Here is a 13,515-nt window from a genome sequence, read left to right as displayed (position 1 = left end):
CATCATTGTAACACAGTTTGCCTGCAGTCACTGCAGTCCAGGCAGCAGCAGTCAACCTTCGAGTTCTGTCTAGTTCGCACACGCTCTCACTCTCACTCTCACTCTCACACCCGCAGCCACATCAATATCCACTCCCACTCCCGCTCACGCACTCACACACACACACACTCACCCACACACACAGATACAGGCAGATACTTAGAACGGATAAGGGCGGGCGGGCAGTGAGTCGTGGCTGATCTCCAGACATAAGTACACCAGACAAATTATCTACAAATTTACTATCTCTTTTATGTATAACATCTTGTTATGCGGTTAGTTATGTCGGTATTCTGCTGTTGCTTCTGCTGCTGATGTTGCTGCTGCTGCTGTTGTCACTTGGTTTGATGTATGTTGCGGAGTTTTCATTAGCTGCTGATGGTCTTTCTGCTCCTGTTGCTCCTCCATCTCCATCTCCATCTCCATCTGCTTCTTTGCCTTGTGGTTTGGGCCAGCATTGAGTTGGCAATTTGCTGTTGACGTTGGGCTGTCGCCTCCTATAAAATCAACTGTTTGCCTGTCATCCATCATTGGCCAGGCTGCTGCTGCTGCTGCTGCTCCAGCTCCAGCCCCATCGTCTGTTGATTCTTTTGACGTGGCAGCTGCTGATGTTGTTGCTACTTGTGCTCCTGTTGCTGCCCCGTCCGGCTTGTTATTCTCCTGCTGGTCATTCATAATAGCATGAGCTTCTAGTGGACAGCTTTGCTTTTCACCTGATGCCGCTGCTGTCAGTCCCCCCTCGGCTTTCAGAAACTCTGGCAAATTATTTTCTAATTGCTTTGCCTTTGGCTGGGACAGCGATTGGGACACCGAGTGGACGTGTATGTGGGTTTCGATACCGGTCTTGGTACCGTTCCCGTTCCCGGTCCCGTTTCCTGTTCCTGTTCGGGTCGTAAGCTCCTGATTTGGTTGTTGAGTGGCAGCCATTCCACCCACTACTGGTTTTCCAGTAGTTTTATCCGACACATTTATAATATCCGCCGCAACGGAATTTGGATTTTCCAGCGCCTTGGACACGCCCGGCTTTTGTCCGCCCCCACCAGTTTCAGCTTCATCTTCCTGAATTCCTGCTGCTGCTGCTGCTGCATCATTTATGCCTCTTGTCGGCTCCTTGCGCCCCTGATTTGTTTCGACATCTGGAATATGCAAGGAATTCGAGGGCAAAGTGAAAATAAAACAGGAAATGACAAGCGAAACATTTACAGTGAATACTTTTCGAGGGAATTGAGAAGTAATTTCATGCGTTTTCCGATTATTGTACATTGTAGATACTCAGACAAACACACACTCGTAGAGCAGAGGGATCCGGAAGGGAAACGGAAGAGCAAACGGACGGACGGACAGAGGAGCTTTCGTGGTGGCCAGGTCGAAATGAGGCAATATTAAATGTGCTTCATGTTTGAGTAGTCCTCTGATGCTGGTCCCCTGACTCTTTCCCCCAGGAGAAGCACCCCTTGGATATGGCATTTATTGCCATTGAATCTGTTATTTGGTTATTTGTGTTCCTTGTTCCGCTATTACGGACAAGCGGACACACGCACACACGGACACGGACACGGACTTTTCCCCACTTCTCGGGGTGGAGCTTATATTTAAATTTATCTTCCAAATGATTTCACACACAGCCAGAAAGGGTTTCATGGCAACGTACACAAAAAAAAAGGAAATTCAGCAAAAGCTGGCACGCAGAAATATTCGAAGATGCAATATTCTTTCTATACAAAAAACACTCGAAACGGAAAATGGAAAGCAGCATTCAACTGGTACGAGTATGTGTGTGCTTTAAATGCAGCGAAAGTAAGGGAAATGTAACTTAATTCTCTTCTATAAAGTGAGTGGTTTTCAGAAATGAAAAACTTGTATTTCCGGTTACGGTTCAAAATGCGAATGGAAATAGATTTCCACTGACTTTTGCCCATGAATCGAGCTTTGGATTACGCTTCTGGGTATTATGGCCATAGTAAGGGTATACAAGCGGATGCGAGTTGCCAAAGTTAAGAGTTTGAGCCTCGAGTGTGGGCATAGTCAATGAAGTGTGCCGACCTCAATTAAGGCCGGGCGGGGGTGATGTGATGTCGCCAAAGCTCACCTGCTGCTGCGGATACTGTTTCGACTGGTGTGGAGGTTGCTGCTGGTTCTGTTGCTGGAGCACTGCTGTCGGTTGCTGCCCTCGCCTGGCCACCCTCCGCTACTGCAGCTGCTGCTGCCCTCTGGTTTGCGGCGGCGGCGGCCGCGGCGGCAGCAGCAATGGCTTGCACCTGATTGCGCAATTCCGGCATGTCGGCCATATTGACTCGCTGCAAGAGGACATGCATCATTCGACCGTTGCCGCCGTGGCCGACAAAGACGCGCCGCACGGTGGGAAACTGGTCGCGACGCTGCAACAACTGCCCAACCAAGGGCAGACGCCTTAAATTCGCCAGTGCAACGGCCACGGCAGCATGCCTCTGGGGCTCGACTGGCTGCTGGTTTGGCTGCAGGTTCTGCTGCTGGTGCTGACGTTGCTGACGCTGTGCACCCAGTTGACTGAAAAGACGGTTCATAATGTGGATAACACGTTGAAAGGCCGCCTGCTGTTCCACGGGTACAGGTACAGCTCTGGCTCCTGCTCCTGCTGCTGCTGCTGCTGCTCCTCCTCCAGCTCCTCCTGCTCCAGCAGCGGCACCGGCAAGCGGGTTCACCTGGTTGCGTGTGATGATGAAGACCTGATGCTGGGCCATGATGGCAGGCAGCTCATACCGATGGAAGAAGAACACCATCGAGTGCTGCAAAAGCAAAAGAGAAAGAGAGGGAGAGCTAGAGGGACAGATTTGAGTGTGTGTGCTCTGACGGAAGCGGTTATGCCATGATGCCATGGTGCCCCTGGATCCATCCTTTCGTTCAGTCGTCAGCCAGCGACTGTCGTCAGTCTCTGGTCGTGGCACGTGAGCTGGCTCCGGTCTACACGTGCGTCGGCAAGGGGAAACAATACGACAATGGGTAATTTGTCATGCACTTGACAGGCGTAAACATTCCCCTGGAGCAGAGCTAGCATCATCGTTCCCCCACTCCCCACTCCCCATGCCATAGCATTGCATAACGCATTCATTATGCGTCATACCTGTAGCTACCAGCCACCCACCTGAATGAAAAGGTACGACGAGAGCAGTGCCAATGTCCTGTACTGTCCACTGAACCGGTAGTGATACGCATAGAATGCGAAATGATACAGATAGAAGAACCTGCAAAAGGCGAAATAAATAAAGAAAATTCATAAGGATTGTTGAATACAATTTGCGGAATGATGCTGTAGAATTTAAAGTAAATCAACGTTCATAAATGTTGCACGATAGATTTGTGATATTACTTGGCCCAAAAGTGGTGTCAGGATTGTTGGACAGCAATCCAAGGAAGTAAAATATAATGTACACACCGCATACTAGAGGTATGTAACCCTCATCAACCTTCAGCGATTGGAATGGGTCGGATGGCTGGGCGATGCCAATGGGTGTGTTGGGTGTTGGGTTTTGGGGGTGACAATAATGATTACCATTCGATAATATTGTATTTAGCTGACAGAAATACTAAAAAGCGAAAACATATTGCTTTCACTGTTCAGTGTTTCTATTTCTATTTTTCTTTTCTTTGCCCCTACCTCCCCTCTCTGCCGCTGCTCCTTCGAGTGCTCCTTGCCGTTGCTGTGCCGAAAATAAGCCAAGGAGAAATGGGTCAGACATATGGCGAGGCAGTGGGCAGGGATGGTACGACATTAGAGTGTAACAAGCAACAGTCGCTGAGGCGGACAAATATCCAGGACGGCCGACTGTCAGGACAACAATGGCCCCAGGAAGGACGGAAGGACGGAAGGAAGGAAGGAAGAAAGGAAGGAGTGAGGGTAGAAAAACACTCAAGAGGATTTAATAATATAAATAATTGCTGGCGCTGTTAGTTGAATTGTTGTTCACCAAAGACAACAAATAAAAAACACAATGGATGGCCATAGCAACAACAGCAACAACAACAACAACAACAACAACCACAATAACATCGCACAGAGGCAGTAATAATGACAACGAACACCCACTCACCCCTCTCATTGATAAGCAATGTCCAAGCGAGCGACAGGACAGACGGATAGAGAGAGAGAGAGAGAGAGAGAGAGAGAGCCCTGACAACAGGACCTTCGGCTGTGTCCAGCGGAATTCAACTTTAATTTATTTTTACAACGATTCCCGAAGATTGTAGCCGGGGGATGGGCCCGCAACCGGGCATGTGGGCATGGCCATGATTGAGTTATGTTATTGAATTTAATTTGAGTTGATTGTGCACACACACACTAACACACGGAGACACCACACACTAATGCCAAATAGCAAATACAAACACTGAAACCAGCAGAAACCATCAATATACACGAGCGACAAATGAAGACACACGACACGACTCTTAGCCTTTCCAGGGCATTGCGCAACCCGGGAGCCATTGAGAACTTGTGGAGCATTATGGACACATCCACAGCCAAGCCAGGGCCGAGGAGCTTCCCAGCAATTTCCTCAATTTCCCCCCCCGAGCAAACACCACACACACACACACACACACACACGCGCACAGAGAGCAGGAGGAGGAAGTGCGAGCAGCAGACACGTAGACAACACTTATCGCTTGTTCGTTTCCGTTTCATTCGCTTTCCTAATGTACCGTAGCGTTGACAAGCAGGCAACGCCTTGCCTCGCCTCGCCTCGCCCCTTCTAACTCTTCCCTTTAATCCCTCCACCCGTCCACATGGCCTGAAGGTTCACAGTGGGCTGAGAGTGGAGCAAATCAACTAAATTCTTTGGTTGCATTGCGATCACAAGTGGCCAGATTCGGCAACAATTATGTCTTAATTTATATAAATAAATATATCCAAATATATCCCCAACCTACTACATATACAATTTCCATTCGGTTTCTCTGTGTGTGAACCACTGTGCTGGGACGTGTCGGGACGGATGTGCGACACGCAAATACTGTCGGCATTCATATCCTTCGACCCGAGCGGAAATGGGTTGGCCAGGGAGCGGGGTAAATGGCGTGTGTCAGCAGGGGCGGGGGGACAACTGTTGCATGTGTCTAGTTAAATAAGCACCACAGCTCCAGCTACAGCTCCGTGCAGCTCGTCTCACACTTGCCAGCAGCTGTAAAGTGTTGTTCTCGCTGTGATGCTGCTGCCTCTGATGATGATCCGATCTGCGTCATAAGTGTTTATTTGTTGCAAGCAAACAGCAGACGGGCCAAAGCTGTGGGCCAACCAACACCTGCACGCGATACGTAATAGTTTTGGTGCTCAATGAGCTTGTACAGAGACTCCAGCTTCTGCTCCTACTCCTCCTATAATGCTTTTAATGGCATTTGCATATTGAATTGCACATCGGAATAAATGTATCTGAGTGGTGTGTGTGTGTTCGTTTAATCCAAGAGATTGAAACGAATAAAAAACTGCATTTACCCCAACTCGATGCAAAGAAGTTCCTCTGCAAAGGATTGCTGCATTGAAATTTGATAAGCCTGTCCATGAAACGGATACACCGTGTGCTTGATTCCCTTGCTTATTACTTTTTGCATGCGAGGGTTCCACTTTAGAGCACTTTAATATCGTATTTCATTTAAAGGAAGTTTCCCCTCTGAATTCTGGGGAAATCTTTTAAAAGTCGTAAACAATTCTTAGAACTTTCCTGGATGGGTGGGCACATTTTATGAGACTTTCGTGGGAATATTTTATCATAATCAAAGCAGGGGAAAAGGGGAAATTGTATTCCATTGTAATACCAACACACAAAAAAGCAAATGAATAACCAAAAATCGTATGGAAATGCAGTGGCAGTTATCTAAAGAATTGATTGAAATATCACAAAAACTAAAGTGCTATTTGCTGACAGAACAAACACAGCATACAGCATACAGTATGTGCATTGGCCTGTTGCCCCAAAAGCTCTTGCCTGCCTTGCTTCAATGCCTTTGGGCGTGTATTCCCCCTTGGCTCGTGCTGTTAAATGCGTGAAAACGACCCATTTTCGTTCATAAATTGAAACAGAATTGGCGCATATGCAAACACACTGGCAGCTGGGCCTGTGGCAGGATGAGCTAGAGAGGTAGAAAGGCACGTTGCGCATACGCCATGCTAACAAACGAAATAAAAAGAATGGCAGAATGGAGAGAGAGAGAGTAACGGAAACTGAAACAAACAAACAAAACAAGGAGCTCATCCCTACAGCCATACATCCTCATTCATATACAACAATGAAGCGATTCCGACTCGTTATGGAACACTCATCAACTGCACCTTTGAACAACACAACCCGCCGCCCGAAGAGGTCACCAGGAGCTTCCTCCGTTTGGGGGGCCACTTCTGTCGATGGGGGTCGGAGGGTCGCGCGGCCGTTGGACAAAAGTTATGGCAGAAAAACAAACTTGACGCAATTATACTTTGCGTAACACGATCTCAATCAACACGAAAACGGGCAGAGCAGAGCTTAGCCCCCGACCAGAACCCCTTCACCATGGCTGCCAATGCCGTTGACGTTCGAGGCCAGCACCGCCGACACCGTGGCCACCTTTGAGACCAACTCTCAGAACACAGAACACAGAACTCAGGACTCAGGACCCACGACCAGGCAACAGTAACAATAGCCAGGAATAGCAGTCCCAAAGAGCAGTCCATATATATCGTACATATATATATATATATATATCGGGGTGTATAGGTGTGCCTCGGTGAGAGTGTTTGTTAGCGTAACAAGCGTGTAAACAACAGGGCGGCCAGGCGTAAGAGGAGACGGGTGGCAGTGTGGCAGGAGCCACTCGAAACGCGCTACTGTAACCGACCTCAAACCCTTCCTCCATTAGTCAGCCACCCCACCCCCCTTTGACTTGCCAGCCGACAACATTTGCTCTTTGATGCCGCACTGGCAATGTCTTGGTCCTACCTACTACTACTGCTGCTGCTGCTGCTGCTGCTGCTGCTGCTCCTGCTTCCAGCTTCCTTCTTTAGCTTCAGCTTTTCGACGCGACAAACAATCTGCGCAAGACTCAATTCGGATTCATAGCCAACAGGCAAAGGCTAAGGCAAAGGCACGGGCAACGGCATGGGGAAAGGGGCAAAGGGAAAGTCAAGCGAGAAGGAGGAGGGAGGAAAGTCGAGTAGGGCAGTCTCTGTCAGGGAGTCAGGTGTTTTCTTTTGGCTTTTGCTATGCGTTTGCAGCTCATTTAATACGTGTCGTCTGCCCCGTGCCTGGCAACCAGATTTAAGCACAAAAGAAGCATTACGCGCCGCAAGAAGCCGCAGGGCAAAAGTAAAAGCAGAAAATTGACATAAAGGGGTTGGATGGGGCTTATTATGTGTATGTATGTATATAGCTATGGTGTATATGCCCCTCTTCCCACTGTCTGTATGTATTTAAAGGGAAACGAGTGCTCCAACTCCCGCTCGTTAAACGGCGATTAAGCAGAGCCCCGAACGGCCTCTCCTTTGATGACTTTAAAGTCTCTTAAAAGTCAATTAGAGCGAATAGAGCGGCGCCAGCAATTGACAGTGGGTGGCACAGGCACTGGCACAGGCGAAGACTGAGTTTCAGTTTGGGCGGGCTCAAGTTCTGGAGGTATTCTGGTATGGTGCAGAAACTGTAAGTTGGCCACTTGACAGTTTTAAGCTGCCATCTGGCATTTAGCAGTGCCTCCTGTTTGCCATTTTGCCATTTTGCCATTTACCATTTACCATTTGAAATTTGCACTCTGCAATTCACATTGATTGCAACTTTTAGCAAAGTTTAAGTACACAAATTAGTCTATGCAATGAAATTAATACCAGTTGGTGGTCGGTCTGGCAGATCTGCGAGGGGAAGGGCTCGTAGCTGATACTCGTAGCTAAAAAGCAGAAAAACGCCGCCAGCTTGTTTGTCTTTTAAGCTAACTTCAATGCCAGCCGGCTCGGCTCGACTGGGATGGAACCCAGACCAAGTTTACCACAAAAACAGGCGGGCAAATACGGAAGGACGCAGGCGGAAGAGAGACAGAGAGCAGAAGAGGGGGCCAGGGGCCAGTGGCAGGAAGGAAGTCAGGAAGGAAGCACCAGAACAAGCCTTCCCGCCCCTGTAACCCATAACCGCAGGACCAACAACAGCCGAGGCAGCACCAGAAGTAGCAGCAGCAGCAGCAAGCAAAAAGCAGTCACGGAAACCCCTTCAACTGCTCCGGGCAGTCAATAACAGCAAAATTAAACCGTACGAAAGCACACATATGTATGTGCACGAGCACATGGGGACTAGCGAACAGCTACCAGCTTGTACCGTCCATATGCTTCGACTTTTCACGAAATTAACTTTACTTAAAGCACACGACTTCCCCCAGGGACCATAGAAGCAGTTCCACTCCCACTAACGCTCCCGCTCCCAGCTACAGTCTAAGGTCTTCGCCTTGCTTAGATATTGAATATTGTTTGCCAGTTGAATTGCATAAAAAGGATTTCGGATTCCACAGACTGCAATTGTATATCTTTTGCATACAAAAGTTTGCTTGCTCTCTCGAAAAGTTTGACAATCTACGGTAGAAAATGATGAGTTATGGGTGAACGCCACAGGATAGGGGGAGGAAGCACACAAAAAAGGTTTCTACTTTCCTATGGCCAGAAGCAATTGGAGATGATGAGGTGTATAGACATCAGTGTCTAGATTTCCAGACACATAACATAAGCAGTTAGTTTTCAATGGCAATGGCATGAATTATCAATTTCTGGTCTAGTTTCTCTCGTAATTGATTGTGATGCCAGTCTCAATGCCAGTCAAAGCTCAACATAAACAAGCCGGCAACGCATTCAAAATCATTTGCGCCAATGAATCTTTAATGGATATAAATACGACAAGTGGTCGCTGAGGACCCAGACCCGTACACGGACTCAGACCCGGGACCCGACTGGCCTCTTCTTGGCCATGGCCAAACACTGATAGCCTTTTAATTCAGCGCAAATTACGCAAAATCAACACCAGAAGGCGGCAGGGCGGCCACTGATTGCGGAGAGGGGTGCATGCGCATGAATTCATAATCAAGAGGAGCTTCACAGCATAAAAGGGAATTTTCGAGTGTCTTTTTGAATTATTGATGGTCCTCCCGTTTGTCTGTCTGTCCGACGGGCGTCGTTCAGCGCATCGTGGAAATTGATGCCTGTCCCCCAACACAGCGGCCATAAGTTGCCGAAAAAACAACCGAAGGACGCGGCCGCTCTCAATTATGCAAAGTGCGCGTAATAAACCGCAAAAGTAGCCTGCCCAAGAGGAGGGGACGAATGGGGTTGTCCGCTGTCCGCTGTCCGCCGCTGATGTGCGTGGTCATTAATGTTGATCGAACCCTGGGAAATGTGAAGTTCTAAATTTCTACCACTTTTTTCGTACCACTTACCATTCGAGCTCCCCTCTTTGTTATGAAGAAGCGAGTTTATTTAAATGTTTGCTAATGGCGAGGCTCGCTTGGGTATGCTTCTGGTACTGCATGGACTCTATGGAGAGCTCCATGGTGTGTGGAGTGTGCGGAGTACAAGCGTATTGTGGCTCGAGTGGAGGCGATTGGGGACGAGCGGTGCTTGGGTTACGCTTGTTGACTTAAGTGATGAAAATTCTCTGTTTGCTGGTGTCTACTATATGTGTGTGTAGGTCGGTTGGTCGGTCGGCTGAGGGAACCCATCCCATTTCCATTTGTGGACGGGCTTGGGTGGGCGCTGGTCGATTTGTTCTAGCCCCGAGGGAGGCTTGCGCAAGCCAAGTTAATTTTCAAATAACAATCGAGACGAAAGTAGATGGACACGGGACAGGACAGGGAAAGGAGTGTAAAAAGAAAATATGCGAACCAAACGAAATGAACTGTTAAGTGCTGATGAAGATGGTGGTGGTGGCAGTGGTGGTGGTGGAGCATGAAAAATAACCGAGACGTTGCTGGGCTGTAGCTATTATCTATGCCCGAACAAGAGAAATAGAATGAGGAGGGAAAACCAGAAGGCAGCAGCAGCAGCAGCAGCATCATGGATGCTGGAAAGGATTGCAGACTTAATGTAATTGAATTTGTCATTCACCCAAGGCACACGGGCAATTGCACAAGAGAGAAGACAAGCTGGGATTCAAAGCAGAGGGGCGGGGTGCACAGGTCGCCGGAAAGTTGCCAAATCAGTACACACCTGAGCCAATGACGCTTGGTGATGCTGGTGTGACAGCATATGGCATCGTATTGATCCGCAATCCACACAATCAGTATGATGTAAAAGGCCGTTGTAGTGTCATTAAAGAACTCCGACATGATGGCCTCCATTCCTGCAACGAAACATCACGTTAAATGCCAAATCACATTAAGATCACATTTATGTATAGCCACACCTACGAGTGCCAGGATAACGGTCAGTAGCGGAGCAATGGGGAACCTCGCAGACACATTGTACTCCAGCATTTGCAGCAGATCCACTGACAAAAGGAGAGCGAATGTCTTTAGTATCAATTAATGCATTTTCTCACTAGAATACTTACCTATAAAAACAAAGATCTGATGATGCGAGTACCGCAGCAGCATGGAAACGGAGAAAGTCTAGAAAAGATGGAGCACAAAAGTTAGCTGGGGTCCTTGAGTCCACTCGTAGCACTCTCGCATGCTTACAAACAGTAACATCACAGAAAAGGCAGCCGGATAGCTGCTCCAAGCTGCCCACCACATGGACACAAAGCGATAGTGCTCGCCAGTGATCACATTGCGTAAATAGCCCTTGTTCTCCTCCTTCTCTGCTATGGTGCGCACCGCGGCCATCAGTAAGTCATCGTAGCTGGAATGGAATTGAGAAACATTTAGTGATTGATCCTCCAAGCACGAACCAAAGAGGCTCACCCCAACAGACGCTTGAGCAAGTAGCGCGTTAATCTATCGCCGAAACACTCGTTTGTGTTGGGATCCAATTGCACCGTGAGCACGGGTATTTGCAGCCGCTTGCGGGTGGCCGAAGAGAGGCGCAGGTGTCCATATTCCAGCGAATACTCGACAATATACTGCTCATCTAAGGGGGAAAATGTAACTCATGCTGAGATTGTTTTAAGATAGGTAATCCAATTTCCGATTGCTCACCATCATCGTCTTCGTTCTTGAGCTGTATGGCATTGGGGTGGTCGTAGGTGTCGAGTATGTTGATGGCATCGAAGTAATAGTACAGGGTCTCGTTGCTGTAGGCAAAGGTGGGGCGAACGGGCAAGCCCAGCTTGCGCAGGATCGCTTCATAGCGCCTAAGTCTGTTGTAGTTGTCCAGCGTCTGAGGGCCCACGTCATAGTAGCTGCAACAGAAAGCGGATCGTTTGTATACACTCAACACAAGGGTATCTATAAGAATGTTCTCTTACTATGAATCTTTTAGGGAGCGAACAACCTGCTGGTCCTGCTTGATGCTCTGCCAAATGGCTCGTTTCTCTGCCAGATGGGGAATAATCTCCACTCTGCAAATAGGTAAATAGGTTAGCAAAGCAGAGAGATTGAGGGTAAGGTGCCTTGCCTGATGACACCTTCTCGCGGCCAATTCTGCACCTGCTGCAGACAGGTGCAGGGATTCTTAATGAAGGCGTGATGCACATAGACGAGGGTGAAGAAGAACACCAGTGCTTTGGCTAGCAGCAAAAACTCGATGGTCAGCTGCACCTTCCTGCAAAAAGACACCACAGGAATCAACATATGGGTGCACTCATGCACAATGATAAGCAGATAAGGGGCAATGACTCTTACCGTGGCACCAACTCCGCATACGCTGCCGCCGCTCGAAAGTAGATCGCATGGAATAGCCGATCCCGCATGTTCATCATATTGTTCTAGAATTTAAACAGCAACATTTCATAGATAAGCGGTTTGGTTTTTGTTTTTGTAAGCACTTCAGATGCATGTGCAAAAAGTACCTGTCCGGCGCCTCCCCCCAGGCCGCGATTACGCGCGTTTCCATTTCCATTTGCATTTGCATTTCCATTCGGGTTACCATTGATGTTATTGATTTCATTGGCAACGGCAATTTCGGCTGCGTTCTCGGGCAGCACCGCGGCCATGGCTCCTCAGGGCCTGATCTTGAGAGAGGGGTCGAGTGTTAAGAATAACTTCCGTGTCTGGTCCGGGCCTTAGCTTCCGCAATCTTTGATTTGCGACCGAAAATAACTCCGCTGTGTTGTGGTTGTTGTTTCTTGGTGTTGTTGTGTTTTCTGCTTGACTTAATTTTTCATCTGCGTGGTGTGCCTCATCGTTTGCAACATCGTCACTGCCCCAGGCAATCCCCCTGCTGTCATATTGAAGAGAGCGAACAACAACGATCACAAAACCGTCAATAATATTAGAATTTATAAATAAAAAAATAAAAACACCTACCTACCATTATTGTTGCGAATTAGGGATGAGATGTTGAATATATTTGCTGATAGTTTATTTGTAATCGATATTTTTGTGCGATAAGCTGCCCACTATGACAAAGCTGGTGTGACCAATAGCTCGAAAGCTGAATGGTTCCAATGAAATGGATATTGCTATTAAATTCACAAGAATATGCTAATAATAGAACATCAACAGAATATTTGTTGGTAAAATAAGTTGTTGTAGTGTATATATTTTTGATCGATAACACTTACATTTGTGACAACTGGTGTGACCAGTCGCTGGATTGTCGCTGAATGGTTCTTCCAAACGAAACCAGTTCCAACAATGCGCGCGTTCAAAAGCTAAGTTCAAACATGAAAATAAGCAAAAATAGAATGCCATGTAGAATCGCTTTTTATTTTTATTTTCTGCAAACCAATGTACGAAATTAAATATCTTAATGCTTCGATCTCCATTCCGTCATATAAATAAGCTACATTGAATGTCGTTTAATTTAGTTTTACATTGATTGGTGGTTGTGATTTCTTTATTCATGTTACGCTTTTGTTTTCTATAGTTCTCATAGTCATATATATAGTTACGCATATGTATTATGATGTGTATATAACTACATACGTGGATGTTATCCCATTAAGCTACAAAATCATGCTCATAAGATGAGAATGCACACGATTTCTCTTGCCTCTGCTCTCTGCTTTTGTTTTACTAAACTTGACTTTACTTTACCGTTACGGCACCCTCTTTGCACACTTACAAATTGTTTCAACAGGCTATTCGGATTCGATTAGTTAGTTTTTCTCGCACGTTTTTTTAACTTTTTGTTACAAATTTCGCTATGGGATTGTTAAGTTGCTGTTTTCTTTAGCTAATTGTTGTTTTCTTTAGTTCTTTGTTCTGTTTTTATTATATTGTATGTATGTATGTGTGTTGCATGGTGTACATATGTACGTATATGTAAATTGTTAAAAATCGCTCACATATTTCAATTCTATTCTGGTTCAGCGTGTTTCTGTGTGTGTTTTTGAGAGTTTATTCTTCGTGGTGTTATGGTGTTCTTACGTATGGCTTAAGATTCTTTGGTTTGGTGTCTCTTAC

At 47.0% G+C, this 13,515-nt stretch overlaps 1 protein-coding gene and 1 long non-coding RNA gene across 2 annotated transcripts in view; both read right to left on the bottom strand.

Moving 5' to 3' along the window:
- Positions 1-13,341, bottom strand: part of LOC117592459 — a 20,132-nt gene extending 6,791 nt beyond the window's left edge. The window contains exon 1 of the long non-coding RNA XR_004573383.1: positions 13,158-13,341. This is a non-coding gene — a long non-coding RNA (uncharacterized LOC117592459). The remainder of the gene's footprint in view (positions 1-13,157) is intronic.
- LOC117591232 (membralin) lies at positions 267-12,505 on the bottom strand. The gene is made up of 14 exons (XM_034285432.1): positions 12,419-12,505; positions 11,958-12,328; positions 11,791-11,873; positions 11,564-11,710; positions 11,415-11,507; positions 11,146-11,348; positions 10,912-11,077; positions 10,687-10,849; positions 10,560-10,617; positions 10,413-10,496; positions 10,217-10,349; positions 3,161-3,260; positions 2,129-2,804; positions 267-1,175 (listed from the first exon to the last, which is right to left on the bottom strand). The coding sequence occupies exons 2-14, from the start codon at positions 12,099-12,101 to the stop codon at positions 316-318; spliced, it is 2,910 nt and encodes a 969-aa protein (XP_034141323.1). The 5' UTR covers positions 12,102-12,328; positions 12,419-12,505; the 3' UTR covers positions 267-315.
- Positions 13,342-13,515: the final 174 nt, after the last annotated feature.

Source organism: Drosophila guanche, unplaced genomic scaffold (genome assembly GCF_900245975.1).
Source record: "Drosophila guanche unplaced genomic scaffold, DGUA_6, whole genome shotgun sequence".
Taxonomy (NCBI): Eukaryota; Metazoa; Arthropoda; class Insecta; order Diptera; family Drosophilidae; genus Drosophila; species Drosophila guanche.
Note: the sequence above shows the minus strand (reverse complement) of the source record. Positions and strands in the feature narration are given on the sequence as shown.

What these genes read in the sequence shown, in the direction of transcription:
- LOC117591232 (XM_034285432.1), bottom strand. Translation starts at nt 12,101, where the DNA reads ATGGCCGCGGTGCTGCCCGAGAACGCAGCCGAAATTGCCGTTGCCAAT. An exon ending in TTTCTGTGATGTTACTGTTT is followed by an intron (nt 10,618 to 10,686) that starts GTAAGCATGCGA and finishes CATCTTTTCTAG; the next exon opens with ACTTTCTCCGTTTCCATGCT. An exon ending in TCAGATCTTTGTTTTTATAG is followed by an intron (nt 10,497 to 10,559) that starts GTAAGTATTCTA and finishes TCCTTTTGTCAG; the next exon opens with TGGATCTGCTGCAAATGCTG.